This window comes from Coccomyxa subellipsoidea, assembly GCF_000258705.1.
Source record: "Coccomyxa subellipsoidea C-169, whole genome shotgun sequence".
In the NCBI taxonomy this organism is placed as follows: domain Eukaryota; kingdom Viridiplantae; phylum Chlorophyta; class Trebouxiophyceae; family Coccomyxaceae; genus Coccomyxa; species Coccomyxa subellipsoidea.
The window spans coordinates 339367-362772 of record NW_005178037.1 but is presented as its reverse complement, the minus strand read 5'-3'; the positions used below and the strand labels follow the sequence as shown (position 1 = coordinate 362772).

The 23406-nt window shown below is 51.6% G+C and overlaps 5 protein-coding genes across 5 annotated transcripts; 2 read left to right on the top strand and 3 right to left on the bottom strand.

Moving 5' to 3' along the window:
• Positions 1 to 1526: 1526 nt before the first annotated feature.
• Positions 1527 to 4407, top strand: COCSUDRAFT_62416 (hypothetical protein; the record flags this gene model as incomplete). Its single annotated transcript, XM_005648373.1, has 7 exons — positions 1527 to 1531; positions 1786 to 1984; positions 2347 to 2484; positions 2840 to 3010; positions 3322 to 3509; positions 3792 to 3951; positions 4312 to 4407. The coding sequence occupies 7 exons, from the start codon at positions 1527 to 1529 to the stop codon at positions 4405 to 4407; spliced, it is 957 nt and encodes a 318-aa protein (XP_005648430.1).
• A 970-nt stretch (positions 4408 to 5377) lies between these two features.
• On the bottom strand, positions 5378 to 8625 carry COCSUDRAFT_14657 (proteasome subunit alpha type-6; the record flags this gene model as incomplete). The annotated part of the gene is made up of 8 exons (XM_005648372.1): positions 5378 to 5473; positions 6056 to 6211; positions 6918 to 7028; positions 7509 to 7636; positions 7887 to 7926; positions 8051 to 8092; positions 8205 to 8299; positions 8550 to 8625. The coding sequence occupies 8 exons, from the start codon at positions 8623 to 8625 to the stop codon at positions 5378 to 5380; spliced, it is 744 nt and encodes a 247-aa protein (XP_005648429.1).
• A 573-nt stretch (positions 8626 to 9198) lies between these two features.
• Positions 9199 to 10990, bottom strand: COCSUDRAFT_41244 (hypothetical protein; the record flags this gene model as incomplete). Its single annotated transcript, XM_005648371.1, has 5 exons — positions 9199 to 9272; positions 9516 to 9737; positions 10055 to 10147; positions 10488 to 10539; positions 10958 to 10990. 5 exons carry the CDS (start codon positions 10988 to 10990, stop codon positions 9199 to 9201), a joined length of 474 nt encoding a protein of 157 aa, XP_005648428.1.
• A 2057-nt stretch (positions 10991 to 13047) lies between these two features.
• On the top strand, positions 13048 to 17422 carry COCSUDRAFT_83672 (hypothetical protein; the record flags this gene model as incomplete). Its single annotated transcript, XM_005648855.1, has 10 exons — positions 13048 to 13122; positions 13290 to 13340; positions 13496 to 13678; positions 13934 to 13997; positions 14157 to 14281; positions 14581 to 14741; positions 15109 to 15251; positions 15941 to 16458; positions 16708 to 16884; positions 17270 to 17422. 10 exons carry the CDS (start codon positions 13048 to 13050, stop codon positions 17420 to 17422), a joined length of 1650 nt encoding a protein of 549 aa, XP_005648912.1.
• On the bottom strand, positions 15137 to 21768 carry COCSUDRAFT_28507 (hypothetical protein). Its single transcript, XM_005648370.1, has 13 exons — positions 21522 to 21768; positions 21294 to 21420; positions 21013 to 21132; positions 20691 to 20790; positions 20173 to 20337; positions 19577 to 19727; positions 19220 to 19281; positions 19041 to 19126; positions 18688 to 18818; positions 17271 to 18046; positions 16708 to 16864; positions 15941 to 16458; positions 15137 to 15251 (listed from the first exon to the last, which is right to left on the bottom strand). The coding sequence occupies exons 1-10, from the start codon at positions 21637 to 21639 to the stop codon at positions 18009 to 18011; spliced, it is 1098 nt and encodes a 365-aa protein (XP_005648427.1). The 5' UTR covers positions 21640 to 21768; the 3' UTR covers positions 15137 to 15251; positions 15941 to 16458; positions 16708 to 16864; positions 17271 to 18008.
• Between the last annotated feature and the right edge of the window lie 1638 nt (positions 21769 to 23406).

The following is a 23406-nucleotide window of genomic DNA, read 5'->3' as shown; positions in this document are numbered from 1 at the left end:
ACACTGACAACCGAGATCATGTGTCGCTGAGAAAGCTGAATTAGCAGCTCCATTCAACTCTTTGTCATGGCAAAGCAGAAGGGTGCGCACTTGGGCATGCTGCCGAGGACCAGGTCCTGCTTGTCCTGATTTTTGGGTCCAGACCACTGCGCGAAACATGAGCGAGAGTCATTGGCAATCTGCTCTTGATTTGGAACCAGGGCCTGAAGACAGATGATAGCAAGATGCTGCAGCCGTTGGCATAGATCCAGCAGCTCCATGCTGTGAAACTTGATTATTAATTTAGGTATGTGAAGTTGAGATCTACGCAAGGGATACAGGAGCAGCATTAGGCAAAAAATGGCACTTCTTAATATATGGCTGCAGTACGATGATGCAAAGCGTTGACGATCGTTTTCAAGATGATCAAGATAAGCATCAGGCAAATTTTCAGGGTATCAATCGTGTGAGTTCGCACCTGTAACAAAAGCGCAAAAGCTGCTAGAAGTAGAGGAAGAGCAATCAGGAACTTGACGCCCCGTGCTGACAAAAACGAGGGCCGAGGCCCCTTCATCCCAAGCGTCGCCAGTTTTACAAATGTAGCTGTAAGATTTTAGATCACAAAAATATTACTGCCTCCGCACACTGTCTGCAACGCCTGCACAGTGAGGCTGGCATCTGTAAAGGAGCTGAAGATGGCCACTCATATGGACCACCCATGCATGCTGTATCTTGGTTCTCGCTTGTACTCAGAAATTAGGCTGTTTATTTTCGATCCATCATCACTCAGGCAGGTAGAAATGAAGGAATGCATGGCGGGATGCTTCCGAGGCAGTATTATCAAAGTACTGGGGGGACCGTCATTGTTGAGCGGGGGGGTCTTCTGAACGCCGAGGGCATGTGTCGCGACAGATCTGTGTCACCACATCACTTTTCCCAGAAAATGTGGCGTGATTCATATGAGAAAACTACTCATTCACTCAAGAGGAGGTTCTGGCAGCTTCACCTGTCAACAAATCCGGCATCACTGGAACCATGCTGGAGAGCATCGCCCTTAAACCGCAATCATATTGAGATTGCAGTCCCCTGAAAATAGAGTATCAGCTTAGTGTAGACGAAAGGATTATCTTGAAAAGCATCCGTGCACCATTTGGCACTCAGTGAAAAAGCAAAGTTGACAACATCCCAATACACCTTCCGTTGCTGGCCGGTTCGATGCTTGCCAGACGGGGACAGAAACACCTCTGCCGTCAGTTGGCTGCATTTGCTCAAGGGGCGCGCTGCAAGGCTGCGGAAAGCGCTGCATCATGTAACGTCTCTCCCCTGATCCCCTCGCTTCAGGGAGCGCCTAGGCAAGCACGCACCTACTTCAACCATCCTAGGTGAGTTCATCAAGCTTTGACGCTCACAGAGCAGGGTATTGGAGCAGCCACCTAGGCAAAGCTAATCTCTTAGCCACTTAGTGTTCTGGGCTTTCAGGCGCTACAAATGCCCTCTCCTGCTCGAAACACACATCAATACGTTTGCATCATCAATACTTCACTATGATGCGGTGCTCCTGTGCCGAGCTTTCATGCCCAGGGATTCATGGATAATGCCAGTAAGATCCATGTGTGTATGTGCCCTAGTCTTACCGGGGACGTCTGATCTCAAGAATAGGACTGTGCATGCCTGCACTGGACACAGCCAGCTGAGGAGTAGGAACATTGCCTGCAAATCCACCAGCTTTCAGGGTAGCTCCATGCCTTACCGTCTGACAGGTCCAACCTAAAACTGGTCTTAACCAGGCCCCCTGCTCCTGCACAGGGGTCAGTATGTCCATTTCAAGCCACGGGGGGATCCGTCTGTTCTCTCCCGGCGGTACAAGGTGATAGCGGTGGCGGCCGGGGGGGTCGCCATATTCTACTTCACGCACCTTGAAGACGTCCCCTACACACACAGGCGGCACGCAGTCTTCGTGTCACCCGAGACTGAGAAAGTTCTCGGCCTGCAGACCTTTGAGCAGGTGTGTACTGGCTGCCTGCAACTCCTCTGATGGAAATTGTGCCTGACATGTCCTAGGCAGCGCCGTGACACTTTTAAGGACTCCTGTAGCCAAATCAATGAGCTGCGGTTCTCTTAATACGCTGATGTGGCAGAGGTCCATACTTGGCAAAAGGTGTGCTTTTGCATGCACCGCTTTGAAGTCAGTGTCCAATTGCAGAGTGAGCAGGGACTCTTGTTAGGGTGGTTGAGATGCCAAGCTCAGTGCCTGCTCACCAGTATGCGGCCATCAAGCAATTATATACAGCAACCACCCTTGAAAAGCGCGCTGACAGAAAAGAGGCAGCCTGGCATCGACTGAGTGTGCAGCCTGATCTGGCGCAGGTCAAGGCAGAGGCGAAAGCTGCTGGGAAGCTTCTGCCGCAGCATCACCCGGCGGTGCAGTCGGTGCGGCGCATCGGCGAACGCATCGCGGCAAATGCAGAACATCCCGGCGGCGGCGGCCGCACTGATCACATGAAGGTGGGCGCTCTGCCAGAGAGGGCTCCTATTTGCTGGGTATTTGAGACTTTTGGGATGCTGACAGGCGCACATTGCTTGCTTCAAATGCATGGGTCTTAAAATTTTTTTGCTTTGGCATGTCTCGCATGTCTCAGGTTGCCTGGAGTGACATGGACATCGTATAGGACATTGCTCAATCAGCTATCGCTTGTTGGCTTGCATGCCGGACTTGTCTCTCCGTGACGCCTCCTTTTTCACCCAGGCATGCTGCGCTGGGGTAGCAGAAATCTCCAAGATTGTTTTAAGCGGCCTATTGTCTGGAGTGTCTTATCTAGGAAAAATCTGAGTCCATGCTCTGTATGTCGACTGGTGCTAGGACCTGAAGTGGGAGTTTATGGTCATCGACGAGCCGGGCAACGTAAACGCATTTGTCATGCCGGGCGGGAAAGTGGTCGTGTACACTGGGCTGCTGCGATTGCTGCGGAAAGAAGATGAAATTGCAGCGGTTCTGGGCCACGAAGTCGCGCACGTGCTTGCCCGCCACATTGTGAGTGGGCTGACCTCCTCTGAACCCTCTGATGAGCCCTCCACCTCTTAAAACCACTAAGTGAATTGACTGACAAATCACACATTCTATATCATAATCTCTAGATGGTTTGGAGTTCCTCCTGGACACAAGAAATGCCTTTTGTCCAGTCTGTATCTCCACACGAAGCAAGCATGCGCATTCTCTTTACTCAGGCATATGCAGGGCCTGTACCGCACAACCGTTGTAGTAGCAGCGTGTGCAGGACCACAAGAAAGTACCTCGGGAGCGCAGTTTTCGGTGCCACCGTGACTGGCTGTCTCTGGGCGCAGGGTGAGAAGCTGTCGAGCGCTGCGCTGTACACGATGCTTCAGATTGTTCTGGCGCTGACGCTTGGCTTCAACATCCCCTCTGACCTCTTCCAGGTCGCTGTCTTCCTGCCCAACTCCAGGCATGGCTCCTCTGAACCTGTTACCCCGCTGCTGCAACACTATGGCAATCATTATTTCCTGGCCCAGTGGTGCCTCTCAGTAACCCCCTGTAAAGAACGTGGTTCTTCGGCTTGCCAGAGGACATGATGTGTAGAATTGAACACCAATGCATGCTTTGGTGCAGAAAATACTAGATTATAGTCCCGGTGCCGAGCATGTTGTAATGTCCTGTCAAGGTGCACCTACTAAGTTTGGACGCAATGCCGAGCTCATTGTCGTCTTCAGTCAAGGTGACACAGTAAGCATGGGTACAAAAGGGAGGGGTCAGGGAGGGATGATGTGCGCTGACATCAGCGGGATGATGTGTGCAGGAAGCAGGAGACGGAGGCTGATGTCATTGGCATCCACCTGTCAGCGCGCGCCTGCTTCGACCCCACCGCCGCCGTCGATGTGTTCACAAAACTGGGCGAGGCAGAAAAGAGCGCCGGCATCAGTACACCGGGCTTCCTGAGGACGCACCCTCTCTCCCAGGTGCGCAATGTTTTTCTCTTTGCATCTTAAAGATCCATATTGGATATATTCAGCACCTTGAACCTGTGGTGGGGCTGCAAATTTGGATTTTGTAAGGTTTGAGGAGTGTGTCCACTGCATGTGACAGACTGGTATTTTTTGTCTTGATCAGGACACTGTAATTACTTGACCGATCGAGAGCTGGCACATTGCTTTCGCACAGAAGTGTGGTCTGTGCTGACATAAACAATGAAAGCCTGCGTCTGTGCATGCAAGGACCGGAGTGCACCCAGCTAGCCACATCCTGGTTAACATCTTATCATGTCTCTCCGGCTGATCCTTTGTTCTTGCAACTGGATTGAGAGGTTGGGGTGTGCACAGAAACGAGTGGAGGCCATAAAGAAGAATTTGCCAAAGGCGCTGGAGGACTATGAGCTGGCCGGCTGCAATGCGCCGCGCGGTTATTTCCCCTGGTGAGGGTAATGAATTGCAGGGTTCCTTCACAAGGTACATATGGTAGGCATTTGAGGCGACAAGAGGTTTCTAACAAATGAAGCCCTCGGGTAGAGAGCTGACATGTCCTGTCTGTATCAACAGCTGTGGTGAGCTAATACAGAACGCTCCTGTGCAACTATTTGGGTCCATCAGATTTGCAGAGCAGTTTTTTGCTAGTGTATTTGTTGTGTACACATGTGTTTGTCCCCGCATGTCCTTGCCATAGCTGGATATTTGCATTGGCATTTAAATTGGGCTCCTCAGCAGCGCACTTGTCTTCCTTGACAGATTGGGTCTGCTTTTTTCCTGTCAGCCATGCATGCCTGTGCTTTCATTGAATGCAAAAAGTGGACAGCAGCACTTACGTATCAGGATCACTGGCAGGTTCTGGCAGGTTATTGAGCTTGATGACTTCAACAAATTGAACACCATATCCCACCAGAGCAAGCAAGATCGATTGAATTCCTGCGTGCAATGGATGATGACCCCTCTAAGCAGCAATTGCAAGCGCTGCATTGATGCATTGGGCAAATGATAATCGTTGAGCTGCGACACCTTAAGCTTTAACTTGCAGCCTTCCGGGCGTACAGTGTGCATGGTATCCATTTGTCATGGTATCCATTCGTCATTATTATTTATCATCACACGTTTTCCTGCCAACAGGCAAGGTGCGTCCTGCAGACAAGCTGCAGTTGAAGGCTGCCACAATCCTACCCCTTGTTGGACTCGCCAGATCCAAGCAAGAATATCCATTTGCACCCTGATTTAAAAGGACCTGCGGACGCCATGTTACAGCACCTGCCGCCGCAGCATGCAATGCAAAGCCGGCATTGCAGCATTTCAGCCCAACACTGGGTCGCATGAGGTCGCATGCAAATAGTGTTCCTCCAGAGGCTGAGCAAAGCTCAGGACGACATCCAGCATGCACATTCAAATCAAAATTGCAGTTTGATCAGTCGCGCTCGCTGATGGCACTTAGGTGATCCTCCACCTCTTCGACTCCCAGCACTCGGAAGACACCGCCCTCCGACGCACGCACCACGCCCACCTGTGCAATACACTCTTTTCGAATCTCCACCCTTTTATTATATAAATTGCACACACAGACAAGACTTCGATCTGATGTCAGGCTATTTGCAGGACCCCGCTACGCCTGCATGATGCACAAAATATAGTCGAGCATGAAGTGATCCCTTGCGAGGCTCGGTACAGTTTACCTCTTTCCTTGCAGCCAGATCAGCAGGATTCTTACAGCAACATGATGGTACTATCCCATCTTTTAAGCTGTGTCTGCAAGATACAGGCAGACACAAAAGACCACGGCCCCTTCTGCACAGGCAAGTGGGGGCAAATGCCACCTCGGTGCACCTCGATTCTCTCTTCTCGACCCTTATTTTAATGGGTTAGGGGGGTACTAGGGGGTACATCATCTCCCCCCCTAGATATGGTATCCCCTGATGGGTTCTGTGCTCAGGAGAGCTTAGGCCTTAGGCCTAAGCACACTGGAATATGCCCCCCCAAATACAAAAAGTACAAATAAACCACGAGGCACGCTCTAGATACGGTATGACCCTGGTTTTCCAGGTGAATGTGTAATATGAGCAAAACAGTAGTAGTAATGTGAGCACACCTCTATCTCGGAGGCCTTGAAGTCCTCTGCGAGCACGCTCTGCAGCGCGGCGATGGCAGTCTGCGCGGTCTCCTCGAAGCTGAATTCTGGGTTGCCCTTGAAGCGCTTCTCCAAGAAGTTGTCCGCCTCTTGGTCCTTCGCGCCCGCGCTCGTCGCCTGCACGGCAGCAGCACAGGAAGCTGCAGGAAGCTGACAATTCTTCTGGTCGTCGGTTGGTATGACCCCGGTACTGTTTTAGGACTCACATAATAGAAACAGGCGGCAGCACAGGAAGCTGCAGGAAGTTGACGAGCACTCTGGCTGCTCAGCAGCAGCACAGGAAGCTAGTGGCACCCGACAAGTTGTATGGTCACCGCGGGGTGTGCTTTAGTACTGTTTCAGGGCTCACAGGACAGAAAGAAGCAGCAGCACGGGAGACTGCAGAAAGCCGACAATCTTTCTGGTCACTTGGAGGTGTGACTCAAATGTATTTTTAGGAAACGCAGGACGAAAAGATGGAGTTTTATTCCGCCGCTACAGGATAGTTGAGTGCGATGAAGAGCCTTAAATCACCGCATGCTGAGCAATCGCATGCTGCCAGTCAATAAACCAGCGAGAGAATGCGAGAGAATGACTGTCGCCATTCAGCATCTTCTGGCCAGGCCGGCTGGAGCCCACCTAGAGGTCCTAGGGTTTCAGCAGCCCACACTCGCTGAATATCCCAGGACTGGAAACAGGTACAAACAAGATTTGCAGCACAAAAAAAGACCGGTACCACTTATTCTCAGCGTTCCAGATGCCAAAAAGCATAGTTACAAAAGATGCCCGCTGCAAACAGCGTTGCAGGTATGGCTATACAGGTACAGGGGAGGGATTGGCGGACCTTGTAGCCGACGTAGTAGCCAGCAGGGTCGACCTTGAACAGCTGCGGCCCCGCCTCCTCATCAATGCCTGCCAGGATAAGCACCACTGCCAGCGGCCGCATGTACGCGTGCTGCAGCCACACAGTACACTTACGCATTCAGAGGGCGGTTGCTCAGAAGGGCATGAAGTTCCATGACAATACGGTCCCGTGTGCTGCCGATCAGAAAGAATAACAATCTCCCGGAAGCCCGATCTGAACACCAGCCCTCTGTCAGCGGTGCATGGAGCACTGTATCATGCCTGGCATGTGTTGCAACTGCAGACGAGCCAGTATCGCGGCTCTCCCTCACATATGAGGCTTGTGCCTGAGAGGCACACGCCTGCAGAACTGGCAATTCTGCAGGGAATAACATGCTTGCCAGTGGGACACTGCTGAGCAGAAGCCATCTTTCAGGCATGTCACTGCAGCGGCATGAGCTGCACCTGCAGGCAATTTAGGCCCACGGATATTCTTCCCCATATATTCCAGCACCCAGTGCACTCCCCATCCAGGGAGAGTAAGGCTTTCAAGTCTGAAGGGGAGAGCTGCTGCAGGGAGGAGGGAACACACCTGCGTGTAGACCTGCGCCTGGTCTGCCAACCGGGCGGCAAGGTAGTCCACGGGGATCTCGTACCCGTAGGTGTGCCGGAACTCCGCAGCTATGGACCGAGATTTCTGCACCAGGGACCGCGCGTCCGCTGCATGGGCACCACAGACATTCTCACTTTCCAGACTAGTCAGTCAAATAGGTACGCTCATGCACTGTATCCTTGCACTGTAGTCTGATGTGTGCACTTTGCCCAGCAGGCCTTGCCCATAACAGGACCTCGAAATGCCAAGACAAATGCAGGGGTGGAGTATTGTGTGGCAGGAGGAGACGAGTGTCTGCATTGCATGCTTGGAGTAACTTTGCAGAACAAGCTCCTGCAGTGCTTCAGCAGATCTCACCTCTTTGTCCAGTCGCTAGCATTCCTATGAACTTTGTGATCTGCAGGAGCCACACAGGTTTCAGCAAGGGTCTTGACCACCTTCATCAGACGTCTTAAGTCAGCACCTCGTCACAGCACACAGACATTCAGCCTTTTGGTTGACAAGCTAAAGAATTGGCATACCTTGAACATGTGCGTGACGCTGCTGGGGTCTATGAGCTTGTCCTGCGCAAAGGGCCAGCCACATCAGGAACATTGAGGACGGTACATACCTGCCATGCAAGGATGAAGAGTCCTGGAACAGAAGTTTGAAATAAGTTTAAAGTACGAAACTTACAGGGACCTTCTTCTGCGTGACAACCGCAACGCTGTCCTTTCCTCGCACAGCTATGCTGGTGATGCCTGCTGCCTTGACTGCTTTGAACGCATATTCTGCGGCACATAGACCCAGTGATCGTCAATAAGTTTCCTATCGTGCACAAACTATTCGTGGGACCAGGCACAGGCAACATGCAGAATGAGGAGCACTCATCAGCACTTTCATCTCCATCTAAAGCCAAACGAAAGACAAGCACATCTTCGCCAGAACTAGATACGACACGATGCACCTAATAAATACATAGATAGACCATAGTCCATCATAATGCAGTAACAGCATCCCAAGTGGTTGCTGGATCCTCACCAACTTGGAACAGACGACCTTCAGGACTGAAGATGGTGATGTGCCTATCGTAGCCACCTCCACTGCCTCGAGACATTGTGTCAATCTCTCAGGTCAGCGTACTGTGACTTGTATCAGGATGTTCCTTTCCTTTGAACATCGAAGGCACAAGCGGAAGGGATAGGAACGCCGTTGCACGTTGAAGTATTGGGAGCCATGCATGTTTGTGCATTTGTTTGCAACCGAGCATTTGCAGTATGTGACTTGATCATAACATTGGTACTGCGTGTTGCATGTGGCTGGTAGACGTTACAAAAGGCTTTTCTTTGCAAGTGTTAATTGATTGTTCTTTTTGAAGCAATGGTGCATATGCCAGCAAATGCGAGCTAAGATGGTCATGGTTGCACCAAGAAGAAGCTAGCTAGCTTGAGAGGTATTCACTATTGCATTTTGAAGATGATGAATAATTTACAAAGCAGATTGGTTCATTTATCAGGTGGAGCAATTATGTACGCAACCCTGCTCATGGGGCAGAAGTAGTGCCTCTGCATGCAACCATATACCCATCCCTTGAAGGAAATTTCCCCAATCATTCTGCTAAATTATTCTGCTCTGGTCAGATGTGGCACATACTGAGCGACAAAGACCACTTAACTACACAGCTGAAGATCTAGTAGGCAGCATTTCCTCCAACGCCGCCGGCGCCAGCCTTGTTGCTCTTGTGGATCTTGTTCTCGGTTGTGCCTGCACACACCACAGCACCGCTCAGTTTCGTTGCCTTGTTTGACAAACACTTATTCTCCCTTCTTGACAAAGAAAATTAGGCAGACATGTTATCGGGTCACAGGATCTTTTCAATCCACCACCCACAGGCTCTCACAATAATGCTGCTAGTGAGGGGTTTTCCTTCAACATACAAAGGCCACTAAATCCTGCCCTTGCACACATCTTCAGGGGCTATTCCCAAAAAATAGGTACAGGTCTCACCTGGGATGATCTTCTTGACCTTGTCTCCGAGAGTCTCAGCACCAGTGTCCACGGTGGACCCCTTGGTCATTCCTGCAGCACCAGTGCCAGTGTGGGTGCCATGGCCGTGGTGGCCAGCAGCGCCGATGGCCGCGCCAATGCCACCACCAGTGCCAGCCCCGGCGCCGGTGTGGTGGCCGCCAGTCGCGTAGCCAGAGTGCGCCACCTTGTTCTCAGTGGTGCCTGCAAAGATGGGAGAACAGATGGGTGAGTCTTATGTAATCTCTGCTGCAGTCCAGTCCAGCCGCAAAGGTCAGCAGCTTTGATTGGATTGTCAGTGCTCCAACAGTCAATTGGAACTCAGGTCTGTGGACATTGACTGAATCTCCCTCACAGCCTGGCCGATTCCTGGTCTTGGACACTACAGCATCCGGACAAAGTACAGATTGCAGGACACACTAGCTGCCACACTGGGCATCATGGCGAGCGTGCTGCCCTACAGGTGAGGACTGCACTTTGACAGGAGGGAGTGTGACAGGTGGCGGGCAAACTATGCTCACCTGGGATGTGCTCCTTCACCTGCTGGCCGATGCCACCAGCTCCACCGGTGTGGGCGTGTGAGGTGGGGTGGGTGGCACTGTGCTCAGCAGTGCCTGATGAAAAACAGAAAATTGCATTAGTATGCTGTGCGCAGCTGTCGTGTGTCACAAGCGCGACACACGACATCGGATGTTCGTCAGAATTTCTTGGAAACAGTGGACAAAACACATCTGTTCGAGTAAAAACTTCTTTGTGATCAAGTTTCGCTTTTGTGAAACAAGCGCTGATTTGCTGGCGAGACAGAGCTCGCCCTCGTTAATATCTACACGATCAGCCTCAACTGCAAAGCAACTTCCACAAGCTACTATCGCTGCAATGGCTTGGAAGACCGATAAAACTTTCGGGAAAATGAAACAATTGTTATGGCACAGCACTTCCGAGATTTTTGCCCACCTGGAATATGCGACTTGACGTTCGCTGCGATGCCGGATCCTGTGCCGGTACCCTGCCAACAAAGAAGCCATGATCGCGTCAAAATCAAAACTGGATCCCGTCGGATGTATCAAAACAACACGACTTTGTATACCATTCGTTTGATAAGCCCCCTTGCCATCTGCAGATAAGAATCCCTCCGCGCATCGGCACAGAAGCTGGGTGTACGACAGGCCAGAAACCGACACACTGATGGACCGGCTGACCACTACACGGCAACACTCGTATCTATGCATAGCAGCTGCACCAATGGTCGACGAGGCCGGGATGCTCGGTTCAACACATCAAGGGATGCACTAAGAAATCGAAGGTGATCAACCAGCCAGCCGTGGAAAGACCCAACCTTTGCTGGTATAATGCGTGATAAGCACCTCATGCTCACTGACCTCAACGAACCTAACACACTCCCGTCTCATCTTCATAGCACGCACCGTGTTGCCCACGCCTGTTCCGCTGTATGCCATGTTTGCTGGGAGTATGAATGTTTGTTAAAGCTCCTCTGTTTGATTGAAGGTTGTTTAGATTCGAATCGTCGTATGTATGTTTACTTGCGAATGCGAGTTTGGTTGAGGACTTGGAAAGATCAAGTATGTATGTAAGCTGTCACGAGGGGAAGTCGATTTATCGGACGGGAAGCTGCTACGCTCTGACGTGGATTCCGCCCAACTACGCCTTCCACCCAGCTGCCACAGCTTCCAGCTTCATCCCTCCGCCATAGAGCGTGTCAACCTGTCGGTCTTGGGATCTTGATCTCTTCTGACAAATCTCTCTGAAGGGTCCCTAGAGCATAGATCTTCCATGTGTAAATTTTGTTTGGCAGTGCACTGTAGTACACTGTAGACTGGTCACCACTACGGTAGACTCCGAGTCTACCGTGTCAAGCTTGAAGCTTGAACTTTTGGTGCAATCTGGATGGGCCAAAGAGTGGCATTTGGCGCTGGTCATTCTCACTGTAACCCGGCTTTGAAAGTGATTTTTTTTATGGCAAGGCCACTTACAGAATTTTCAGTGTGATCATATCATATGAGATGATGCATCCCAAATCAGCCTGAGCGTACACACTGGGAGTATGCCATAAGCACACAGTGTGCAAATGCACACTGCCCAAGCCAAGGGAATTGTGATTGCACGCGAATATAATGTTATAAGCTCACTTCAGCAGTCTCCCTGCTAGCCTAGCAGTGCTAGGTGCATAGGAAACTTTGAAAGCCAGCACTGCCAAATGCCAGCAGTAACTTTGTCCACAATGGGACTCAGTTCGGGAAACAGTGCAGGAAGCAGTCCTTCCGAAGCACTATGGCTGCCCTTGGAGCAATGAATTGCTTCAGGGCAAGGAAGATCTCACTGAGTCACGTGCAGCCGGCATTGGGCAATGGGGAAGCTCGAAGAAGCGTCTGAAGGTCATGCCTCTACTCTTAATCATTTTCAAAGGTTCAACTTGTGTAACAGACACATAGTGGCAGCCAGTTGCCGCAGAGATTCTCTCAAACTGCTGCCCTCACTGTGCCATATCCGCAGAGAAGTGCGCTGCAGACAGCCGCCCTCAGTTAAAAAGCGCCACTCCCTGCTGCCAGGTTGCCGGTACCCCTGCGCGACAAGCCACCAATTTCAAGCCGGAGAGTGTGCAAGAACAAATTTTACGTCTCATGTCAGAGGCCTTCTGCTGGTCTCAGTCTGAAATTCGGGAGTGCGATCCTTGGTACAGTCAGACCTGTCTAAGACAACCTGCTTTCAGATCAACTCCTGATTGGTAAAGCACATGTCTTGATGCGGTTGCCATCAGTGCTTTGCTTCACAATAGTCCCTAGCAAACAGGAGATCTGGATGAGACAGCACATATCTTACTGGTGCACAGAATAGAAGGAGAAAAAGCTTGCTGTTGAGAAATCAGATTTTATGGCTTGCCATATGATTTCAGGGGCTCGTACTTGCTTGTTCTTCGTTTGGCATCACGAGCGTGTAAATTGCGCCCGCTAAGAGCTGCCTATCCGACAGGAGATTCTCCAGGATTACTTCAGAGTTGCCGTTCCGCAAGTCGCCGATCAGACGCTGGGTATCCAAATCCGCCAGAACCTGGTCTGCGCGTCTGGGACCTGCTGCAGGGAGACGAAGTGTTTGGACCACGACGCCGTTGCGTTGGAGCTGAACTATTACGACGCCTGAGGCTTCCGCTGATGCCGCATCCTGCACCATCTTCTCAAGTAGAGGACGCCCCATCTGCTTCTATGCTGAAAAAGTTAATGGTGTGTGGAGGCGGTCTGTCGCTCGTCGTTCCATTTGAAAGCCAAGTTAGACCACCTACTGGGCCAGATTGAGCTTTGGCGACCTTGACAAGAATGGGCCATTGTCAAAAGAAATGAATACTTGTAAATTTCGGGGATGTCGAGTCGAGTCATGACAAGATCAGAAGTGGCTGAGAGAAGTTTTTGTGAGATTCAAGAGTCAGCAGATCACTCAATGCAGACTTTCTGTAGCTGGTAGACAAAGATGCACTTGTGCTGTCGTCACAATAACATTCTGAATGACACGCATGATCACGCGAAAGTTTGCTGTCTTTGATTGCGAGGATGCCCCAAAATGGAAGGGGCACGAGAAGGTACTCTTGTTGTTACATCTGCGTTGGTTTTTCACATTACCAATCTACACTAGAGGAAGTTGTGTGGCAGACTCAAGTCGAAGACAAAGTTATCTGCTCTGCCAGCCATCAGCATCGCCTCTTGAAAGCGTGTCTGGCCTGATGTCTGGGATGTTCTCCTTGCACAGCTGTATACAGAGACATTTGGTGGAGCGAAGGCAACCTGGGACATATTTAAGGTCAGAATCCTGGTTACGATCTGCGAAACTCTCCCATACCTGGAATCGGAACCTGGTGCAAGCAGGAAAACCTTCACCTGCACAGGACAGAGGAAAGCATCAAGGTGCCAACTGCGAGCGAAGCAGTATCTCTACGCTGCGTTTGCTCTGCGCAGTGCTGGGATGGGGAGCTGCCTGGGCTGGAGGCTGCAGAGCAGTTTGTGGGTATCTTCATCACAGGCAGCCACTTTTCAGCTTACGAGGACATGCCCTGGATTTCTGCACTGATGACCTGGCTGCATGACTTCCTGCAGCGTGAGCACAGCACCCGCATTGTCGCTGTGTGCTTTGGCAGCCAGGCGAGCCATTTTTTCATCTCTGCTCCATCGGTCACCTGACTTGACCCTGCACAGAGCGCTGAGCACGCTTCATCCCACGCTCATTTCCACATTTCATCGTCATCATAGGCTTGATATGCCGATTCATTCAAAGATGAGAGAAACGTCCTCTTTCACTCAGCACCGCCTGATGAGTGCAGCAATTGGGCAAAAGCATCTGTCATCTCATGCATGGCTCAGAACCGTCTCAGAAATCTTGTCCTATTTATTGTGCAGGTGGCTGCCAGGGCTCTGGGAGGCAGGGTGGGCAAAAATCCCTCGCAGCGCTTTGTGCTGACAGGTGAATCACTCCTATACACAGCACCCATGACAGGCTGGCCGCACGCGCATGTCCAACCATCTGACACCATCTCATATGCATCTTCCAAGGATTGCGTGGTGTTTAGTCATAATGCTCCTGTGCGTGGTGGGTGCCTGACGGCTGTGGGATGTGCTGCAGTGGAGGACTTGCAGTTGACGGAGGCGTTTGCACAGAAGGACTATTTCAGGGCAGCGTTTGAGCAGCAGACGGGGGGACAGGAGCCTCCAGCATCGCTCAAGATCATAGAGAGCCACGGCGATCAGGTTGGCGCCTCATGCTTGCTTGTGCCTTCTGACATGCATTGCTGCCTTGCTGGGAGGACAACGGGGATGGTGGGTCAGGCGAGCTGGGCTGTTTGTTGCTGGGCGCAGCGCAGTGTAGGCTCAAGTAAGCTGGTAAGTCTTAGGGGAGAGACACTATCGGCACCCACCCCACCACAAATGCAGGCCTCTCCTATCAGAGAACTGGCGATATGACTGGCACACCACAAGACAGCATGCCCACTCCCGTGGACCCTTTTCAACAATTGTCTTTTGAGAGTCTCCGCTGCCCGGACGGGCAGGTGTTGGAGCTGCCCGAAGCTGCCCAGCTGCTGGCCACGTCAGCCACCGCGCCAAATGAGGTGTGGACCGTGGGAGACCGCCTCCTCGCCATCCAGGGCCACCCCGAAATGGCTCCACAAGAAGCGCTCTCCAAAATCCACGCCACATTGGCCTCGAACGGGTGCGCCGCGCTCTTAGAATTCAAAAAACAAACGCCGCCTGTGGTAGAAATGTACCTCGTACCTGCACGATGATGTGAATGCAAGGAATGCAGCCCAAGTCAATCATCACTGAGGTAATGGCCATGTCACCTGCGTGGCTTCTGCCTCTCCACACCTGCTGTCTCGAGACCTTCGCCTGACTATCTTCAGGGACTACTAACAACTACCATCTTCAGGGGTGGTCTCTAGTACCCCCTGCTATCTTTGCCTGTCTGATGCCACGAGATCTTGACCCATGTGCCCACGTGCCTGCTGGACTGCGTCAGGTTGAGGCTGTCAGGGCATTTTTACAGTACTTGCATTCAGATTTGAATTCAAACGGCGCAGGCGGCTGTCAGAGGAGGAGGCGGCCGCCAGCAGGGCGGCTCTGGAGGGAACTCCCCCGGACTCAGCCGCCATCCAACGCATAATGGAGGCCTTTGTGGAGCAGGGCGCTGCTTCAGACACCCCCCTGCCTCCGCCAGAAGAAGGTGCTCCTCCTCCTCCACATCCTTGAGAAAACGATGCAGATACTCTGCACCCTGACAAAAACATACTAAAGTACTGTTCCTGAGGGCCTCCTGTCATGCACCAGAGTGTCCATCAAAGTATATGTTGATGCTGTCTATACACCTCTTCTTTGAGCAGCCTTGAGCACTCGAGCAGTTGCTCCTCTCTATGCTCTCCGGGAGAGAATGATGCTGGCAAAAAAAGAAAGCAAAGGTCGGTCCAAAGATTGAGTTCTGCGGTTCGACAGTCGACTCGAACCGCAGACTTACTGCTTCTCCACTGGAGGAGGAATTGGACTACGTACAACTTCCGCTCTTCCCCCTCCACCTGACAGGATCAAATTCACCCCTGCAGTTGGAACTGCTCGTATTGGTGTTTGCGGCATCTAAAATTCAGTTGCTTAATCATAATAGCTATTTCACCTTTGGCATCTTGGAAAGGTTTTGAGGAGAATCTCAAAGAATTTGTATAATGCTGAAATTGCCAGGGTTATGGTAATGCTTCATTGAAATTGGCTATTTCAGAGTTAGTAGCTAATCTTGCAAGTGTATCCTCTCATCAGGCGCTGCCTTGTTTAACACCCCCCATACATCAACCACAATCCACTTTTCCTGCTCTTGCAGTCCTGCTTTCTTCATCGTCAAAAGGACCTCACTATGTAAGATTAAAGTGCGCGCAGGAAAAAAACCCGAGGAAGGGACAACCCCGGAGACGGGCACCTCTTATGGCCTGACAGGATGGCTGCCATCAGTCACCATGCCAGCCGTGTCGCTGCCAAGTCTGGCGCTGCCTGCATGGATGCCCCGGCCCGGTTTGGCAACCTCCGCCTCCTCAGCACCACCTGGCCATGACTCATCCGCGCCGCAAGAAACTTCAGCGCAGCCCGCTGAAGCAGCAGCATTATTAGACACAGCTACCACAGCCACACAAGCAGCAGACTCTGTGCAAATCTCTGCGGATCCTGAGGGCAAATCTCAAGGTGACATATTACCCGGCAGCGGTGCGCCAACAGGAGGCCGGCCGGAAGCTGGCAAGCACCTTCCGGAAAGTTCAGCAGCTGAGGCGTCTGGATCAGGAACGCCGTTGGACGTGCGTCCAGGTCCCTCTATGCCTTTACAGGAATCAGAGGCGGCGTCTAGCTGTGCAGCCGACCGAGCTGCGGCCAGGAGAGCAAAGCTGCATGCGCAGGTGCGCTGTAATTTAGTTGTTTGAAGTTTCCCACATAAATTTCCTGTAGCTGTTCTACAGTCGTGGACTCCTGCAGAATAACTCTCTGTGTTTATTTTCATTCCTGTAGATTCATGATTCGCTGCACTCTTAGGCACAGCTGGTGGTAGACAGTCCACATTGTTGATAGCAGCTGCATCGCTTATGTACAGTGGTCTGGAATTGGACGTGTACGTCGGGACGCTTGATTGAGTATCGTTGCCTGAACAGGCTGAGCGGCTGGTGGATGACATGGCGGGCGCAGTGAGCGCTGAGCTGGACGGGGCGGTTGCAAACTACGAGCTGCTGTTTGGCGTGAACACCGTGTCTCGCGCGGAGTTCCTGCACATGCAGCAGGAGCTCGCCAACTGGCAACCCCTCATGCAGGCACGCACCTGCTCCAGCTTCGTGCTCTGAAGTCTCAACAAATGTTAATCCATCACTACAAGGGCTGTGACTTTTCGGTGCGTTGAGCGGTAGCCTGTTGTGGCTGCTCACAGCTGGATGACAAAATGTCAGGCACATTTTGGCCACCATCCGGGGTTGATCTGCCCTGTGCTAAGAAGTATTCGGATCCATAGCGTGGCCAATTAATACTTTTGAACTTGCATCGTGCAGCTCGAAAACTTGCTTGAGCTCTGTAGCGCGACACTCGCAGTTGCTCCTGCATCCTGTTCTTCTGCTTCTGCCAAGAAAACACTCCTGACAGTTGTTCAGGGAGCCAGGTCCTGAGGGAACTCTTTCGTCTTTACTACTGGGAGTCTCGGTCTGAAATCCAAGATGTGTTTGTCAGGAGATTCAGCGGAAGAGGGAGGCATGCCGGCCGCTGCTGGCAGCGTTGGAGGGGCTGGAGGCGCGCATGGAATCGGTGGAAGGGAACATCGCCACTCTGGACGCCGACACTCGCCACCTGGCACGCCAGCTGGGTGTCCCACCGGATGCCTAGTCAGCGCGTAGGGGTAATAAATGTACATCTGATGCATATTAACTTGTATTTTCATTGCCTTAATCAGCGGGTGCACATCATATGATGAGAAGGACATTAGTCTGGTGTAAGGGGTTGTGTCAGAGTAGGTGTAAGTGTATGTCAGAATGGTCCTGCACTGCTTTGTGATAAGATTTACTTGGTACATTTTCTTACTGATAGAGGAGATTAGTAGAAAATAGATTGTACATAACTGGCATGCGACCAGCACTGCATGCGGTGATACGCATGCAAAATAATTAAATTAAGTCTGCATTTGTGTCAGCATTGCACTCTTCAAGAAATCACCCTCTAGAGGTCTCCACAAAAGTACTGCATGAGCGGAAAGAGAAGTGGAATAAAGGGTCTCAGAATTATATGTGAGTGTACGCTGCGGATTTGCATGCATGCAAATCATATGAGAGCAAACGCGAGCTGTGACTAAGAGCAAAGCACTACTCTGCCGCCCATAACAGAACCTTCCTTATTGACCTATTGTACTCTGCCTTCCCCGTCAATTGACTCTTTGGCAATCCATTCTACCAGCGCATTGCATGGCGCATGCCGGCTACTGGAACACAAACGGCAACGTGATCGAAGTGTCTCCTGCAGACACACATTAGCTCAAGTCAGCTCTCTTGTCAGACAGCTCATCAGTACTGGTCCTCGGATCCAGTGTGCAGAGAAGATGGTGTCAAATTGACAAATAGTGTCTCAAGTATTATTCTTACTATTAATATTATTATCCCTACTCATACAGGGGGGTGCTTTGAATATGGTTAACAGCTTTGTAGGTGTTATGCAAGTCCCATACTTGCACAGGATCTGCAAGACCAGTGTGACTACCACTTACATATATAGAAATAGGTTACACACTTTTTCTGCCGAAAGGCAAGGTATCTCAATTATGAAGCCTGATTATACGGTGATGCCGGAACATTTAGGCTGGTCAAATCACATCAGAATGCTCGATGGCAGTCCCATGCATGCTGGGTGCTTTTCCAGTGCATGGGGAACCCTTCGGAGCCTTGAAATGTGACATGGCCACAGATGTCATGCAGTCTGTCAATCCAAACATATCTCCAACGGTGTTGGATCACCTAATATGTATTGGCATCCGCTCTTACTTCTGCGATGTTTAGATACAATCAGTATCTAATCGGCGGCACAAGAGGCCATGGCTTTCCAACTGCTCGCCAGATCAAACTGTTATATGGCCATCTAGTTTCAGCGGATCAGCGGCCCACCTTGTTGGCAGGGAGGGAACTCCGCTCGTTGGCTGATGTGGTGGTGTATTGCATCAAAAACCTGGTCCCTCACGCTCAAACCATCCGGGTCAGGGTCCGTAGGGACGTGCACTAAAGTGTCCGTCAGACACCTGCGCGCACATGCAGGCACATGCAGCTGTGATGAGTCACCAAGAGACAACATACCAGCCATTTGGAGTACTCTGATACAGTACTTCAGGGCCGGTGAGAGACAAATGGCGGCACGCCTCCAGCATTGATGTGGTTGCCAGTGCAACATCTAGAGAGGCAATGCACATTACAGTACTCATCAGAGAGTACTTATGCTGCATTTTACAGCGAAGAAGGCTCACCTAAGGTTGGAGACTTGTCCTGTCTCCCCAGACACTGTGAAGCGGATGACTATCGTGCCCAAGCACTGCGGAAGGCTGCCCAGCTCCTGTACATAATCCACATGCCTTTGTCAGCGGGCGGTCGTCAAGATTTCGCAGCTCTCACACTTTCAGTTGCCCAGGACGGACCGGCGGCTCACCTCGTAGAGCTCGCTGAGCACGCTGTCCAAAGTTTCTGTGGCTGCCTCCTCGTCCAAAGGGCCTGCACAGTCATAGAACAAATAGAGGTTCAGACTCACGCATCAAAGGCGTGCCTGGGAGTTCTTCATTGCCGCCCCTACAAGCCTAAAATTGAAAGAGCACGATTCTATGTAACATTGTACAAATGCGATCCCGAATGTCATATCTTCGGAAAGGGCTTGAGAGGAAGTTCTATCGGCTTCTTCTATATTCAGCCAGGGATGTAATATGAAGCAGCCGTGCAGCACAAGGCACACACGTCAGGGATTCTGGATGGGCTGCAGGGGAAATATGCAGGGTTGAAAAGGGTCGCGCACCATCGAAAAAGGGCGACGGCTCGGTAAACCAGCCGTGCAGGACGAGGCGCGCGCGTAGGGGGTCGCGCGTTCCCTCCACTGGCCGCACGCCGTGGGGGTAGCGCCCGTCAAACACCGTCAGCCGATTGAAATGCGGTTCCACCAATGTCACCTGCGCGCGGGCGTTGCCTCATCATTGCTACAAATTTTCAATTTTTTAATAAGTTTAATAGGTCGACAAACCCAAACACAAAGGCCATAGGGCACACATGCAGGATATCTGCAGCCACGTCTGGGGGGCCAACAAAGCCATTACAGCAGTCAAAATTGATTATAAATGTTTCATGATCCTGAGCTTCCTTGGTCTCTCTTCTGGCGGTGCCTGGCAGTATCGACCAGGTGATGAGTGGGTGAATGGTGGTTTTCATTTTCTGGCAAGCGGGTTGGAAACTTCTCCTTGAATGTTATCCTTGAATACAAACTTCTCCTTCTCTCTACCAAAGCACTACGCTGGCTGGAGATGCAGAGGGAAGACATAACGAGCATAAAGAGCACCATTGCACGTGAACACACATGTTGACGATATAGCTCACGTGACATGACAAGGAAGGTCGCACCATGTCCTTGACTTCAAAGCCCCTTGCAGGGTCGAAGGATGACCAGAAGTCGAGCATGTGCGGCTGGAAGATCATTGTCTCCCCGCCGCTGAAGCTGCGCCCCTCCCACTGCGTCAGCGATAGCACAAACGCCCATGGCCCGTGAGGGCTGTCAGCATGCAGCTCCTGCACGATTTCGAGTTCAAATTCAGATTTGAACCTTTGACTTAGTTCGGGTGCCAAATTGCAGTCATGTGGCAAGGAGCAGCAGTAAACCGGTGCCACATGACAGGTGATCTTTAAGGAGCAGTGCTAATTAGGCTGCCTGGTAACGTCGGCATATTCTGCAGACCAAGGGGTTACTAACCACAACAAGTCAATTCCCTGCTCCTTCAGGGCCACCTCCTCTACATCTCTATTTCCCAATTCATATTTCAACCCCCTGGGTTCAACCCCCCAGAGTGGTACTGAGGACACCCTGGCAGAGCAGCAGAAAGGGTGGATAAAGCGGGGCGAAGGCTGGCGGCACATGCACGCACCTGGCGGCAGCCGTGGACGTAGTAGGAGAGCCAGATTGGGGAGATGCCCCTGCACCCCAGCTGCTGCTCCCCATACTCCAGCAGAGCATCCTCCAGCTCCCTGCAAAGTCATTCAAATGAGCTTCACAGTATTTACACGGCTGCTCCAATCTTTTATGGCCAGGTGTTTTATCATATCCACGAGGGGGCCGAAGAGGTGCAATCAGGCAAGTGCCCTCATGCAAAGCAAGATGGGCCTATCACCTAACAGTGCCTAGGTGCTGGAGTGCCTGAGAGAGAATTGTTGGCTAGTGAATGTGTCAGCTAGTATGCATGGGCATGCCTGTAGGTGTCTTCAGGGAAGAAGTGGTCTGCAGGCGTGCGCAGCAGCGTGTACTGGTCAGGCACATGCCAGTAATCCCACACAAAGCGATCGCTTGTTGTCTTCAAGGGATTCTCAAACCTGCATCGAGGTCACTACAATGTGTCGTCATGAGCTTGAAGACAAGCTTACTGTGCGTCATGCATGCATGCAAATTGTTGTTAAGTGAAGGCTGTAGCTGCATGATGCATGGGAAGGCACAGCCAATATGCAATGTGATGGGTGCTGAAAGGGCTGGTCACCTGGATTCGAAGTGTTCTCTCAGAGCCGTAGCTGTCGGAAGGAAGTTGTCTGTTAGCAGAAGCTGTTGAGGTTCCTCCCCCCAAGCAAACTCTTCCTCTGCCGTGCTGCTTGACACCTGCTGCACATCTGCAATGCAAAAATTATGTTCAGCATCTGGATATCAAGGTACTCACGTCGTTTATCCTATCGAAGTGTGATGCTGACAACTTAGAGGGTCCGATGGGCACCTGCAGCTCTGCAGTGCAGGTTCCGTGTGGTTGATGACCCGCGCCAGCATCGATTATGTAGATGGATACTTGAATATCTTACATTAATTGACGATATCGTCCTGAAAACAGCGTTCATGAGGGCTACTTGAGCTCTGCGTTACCTCAGATCACCGCTACAAGTTTACATTTTTCCCTGCAAGAGCTCATACAAGGCCATTCCAGATACAATTATGTCTAAAATTGGAATGATCTGCTGTAAGAAGATGATGATGGTGCGCTTTGAGAGTTGAAATCTGTTTGGAGTGTTCTTGTTTCGGAGGGGAAATATGTTGTCGAGAACCAAGAAAGTGAAAGCCGTGCTTTCAGTCCTTGTGCCCCAGTCATATGCAACGATGGACATATAGTGAATGTGAGAATGGAGAACACAAGTAATAGACACCCTTCAGAAGCGCTCGAACAGCAGGCAGGTTCACTGACTTTCCATCTGCACTGATCTGTCGGCTATCAATCGTCATTTGCTATTCTCATCTCATTCATGTTCAGCAAAGTAATTTAAAATGCAAAGAATATGTAGTGGTATTCATTCCTGTGATGCCGTCTGCGTGAATATGTTCTGTTGTCAATAGCTCTGTTGCAGTGCAATATAAAGAGTTTGTTGCTCAGCATTGACAATGCTTGTGCAGTTGCGCCTTGTGGAAGTTGCTGCCGCGGAACTTCGATCTCTGAAGCCCAGCAGGGTGCGGGAATGCCTTGGTAAAGCAAGCTGTGTAAAGCAATGGAGACCTGCAGCCACTGTAACCCTTATATGAGGCACTGAGTGTTGATGGCATGATCGGATGAAACTTCTGGAGCGATGCAGGCTGTGTACACCAAGAAAGGAGAAATTTTCTTCAGGACAGACCGCGTTGTGGCCGATATAAGTGTGCAAGGTAAGATCCAGACCTCCCTATCACCAACGTGCGTTTGCATACAGAGCATGCCGCACAGATACTTGCACATCTGCAAGCCAGGACCATCGTCGCTGAGCATTCCCAGCTGATGCAGTTCTGCAATGTTCATCTTGCAGAGCAACTGAAGGAGCTTGAGGCAAAGGTCACGGAAAGCAGCAGGTCCTGAGCAACACTGTCTTCACAAGGGCAACAGCCGCTCGTATATAACAACTCCTGGCAGTGAAAGTAAGCTCAGGTTGGATTCCTGCATGGCAGCACAGAAGCAGGCCAGTGCAGAGCAGACTCAGGGCCAGAAGCGGAGCAGAAACAAGTTCAAGAAGGGCCCGTCAAATGTCATTGTGGAGGCCCCTGGCCATGCAGCAGAATCCCATGCGCAAGTGAAAGGGAACTCTGAGGGTGGCGCTCCCCACCTCAGTGAGAGTGTGGCAGGGGCAGCTCAGAGCCAGACCAGGACGCAGAAAGCTTCTATAGCTGGCGCTGCGGCATTGGTCAACGGGGCTGGAAGTGCGGCAGGGCCAAATGCCGGCAGGAAGCGCAGCCGCAACAAGTCCAAACAGCACTCTGAGCAGCCAACAGCTGCCACTGTAGAGGTGACAAGAACTGCAGCAACAACAACCGCTGCTCCGTCCCATGTTGCAGACGCGGCCCCGGCTGCCGCGGTTGAGAACGGCGCAAAGGCAAAGAAGCGCAGCAAGAACAAGTTCAAGCCGCAGGCCGCAGCTCAGCCGCCGGCGCAAGAGCCGGCAGGTGGCGTTACCCCCCGCGCGGCTGCGCCGCTTGACAGCAGCGGCGGTGCTTTGCAGCGGCCGAGGCCGCGTGCCGCTGTTACCGGGGAGGAGGCAGGAGACAAGGCAGCGGCGCGGCAGCACCCGGCAGGGACCAGCGGGCGCCTGCCCGGGGGTGTGCCCACCCGGGCACCCGGCTTGGGTAGCCCGGCCGGGCAGCGTAGCGGG

Coding starts and splice junctions, on each gene's coding strand:
- COCSUDRAFT_28507 (XM_005648370.1), bottom strand. CDS start 21,639: ATGAACGCTGTTTTCAGGACGATATCGTCAATTAATGTAAGATATTCA. Junction 20,791..21,012: donor TTCCCTGAAGACACCTACAG/GCATGCCCATGC, acceptor ATGACTTTGCAG/GGAGCTGGAGGATGCTCTGC. Junction 18,819..19,040: donor GGACAAGTCTCCAACCTTAG/GTGAGCCTTCTT, acceptor ATGTGCGCGCAG/GTGTCTGACGGACACTTTAG.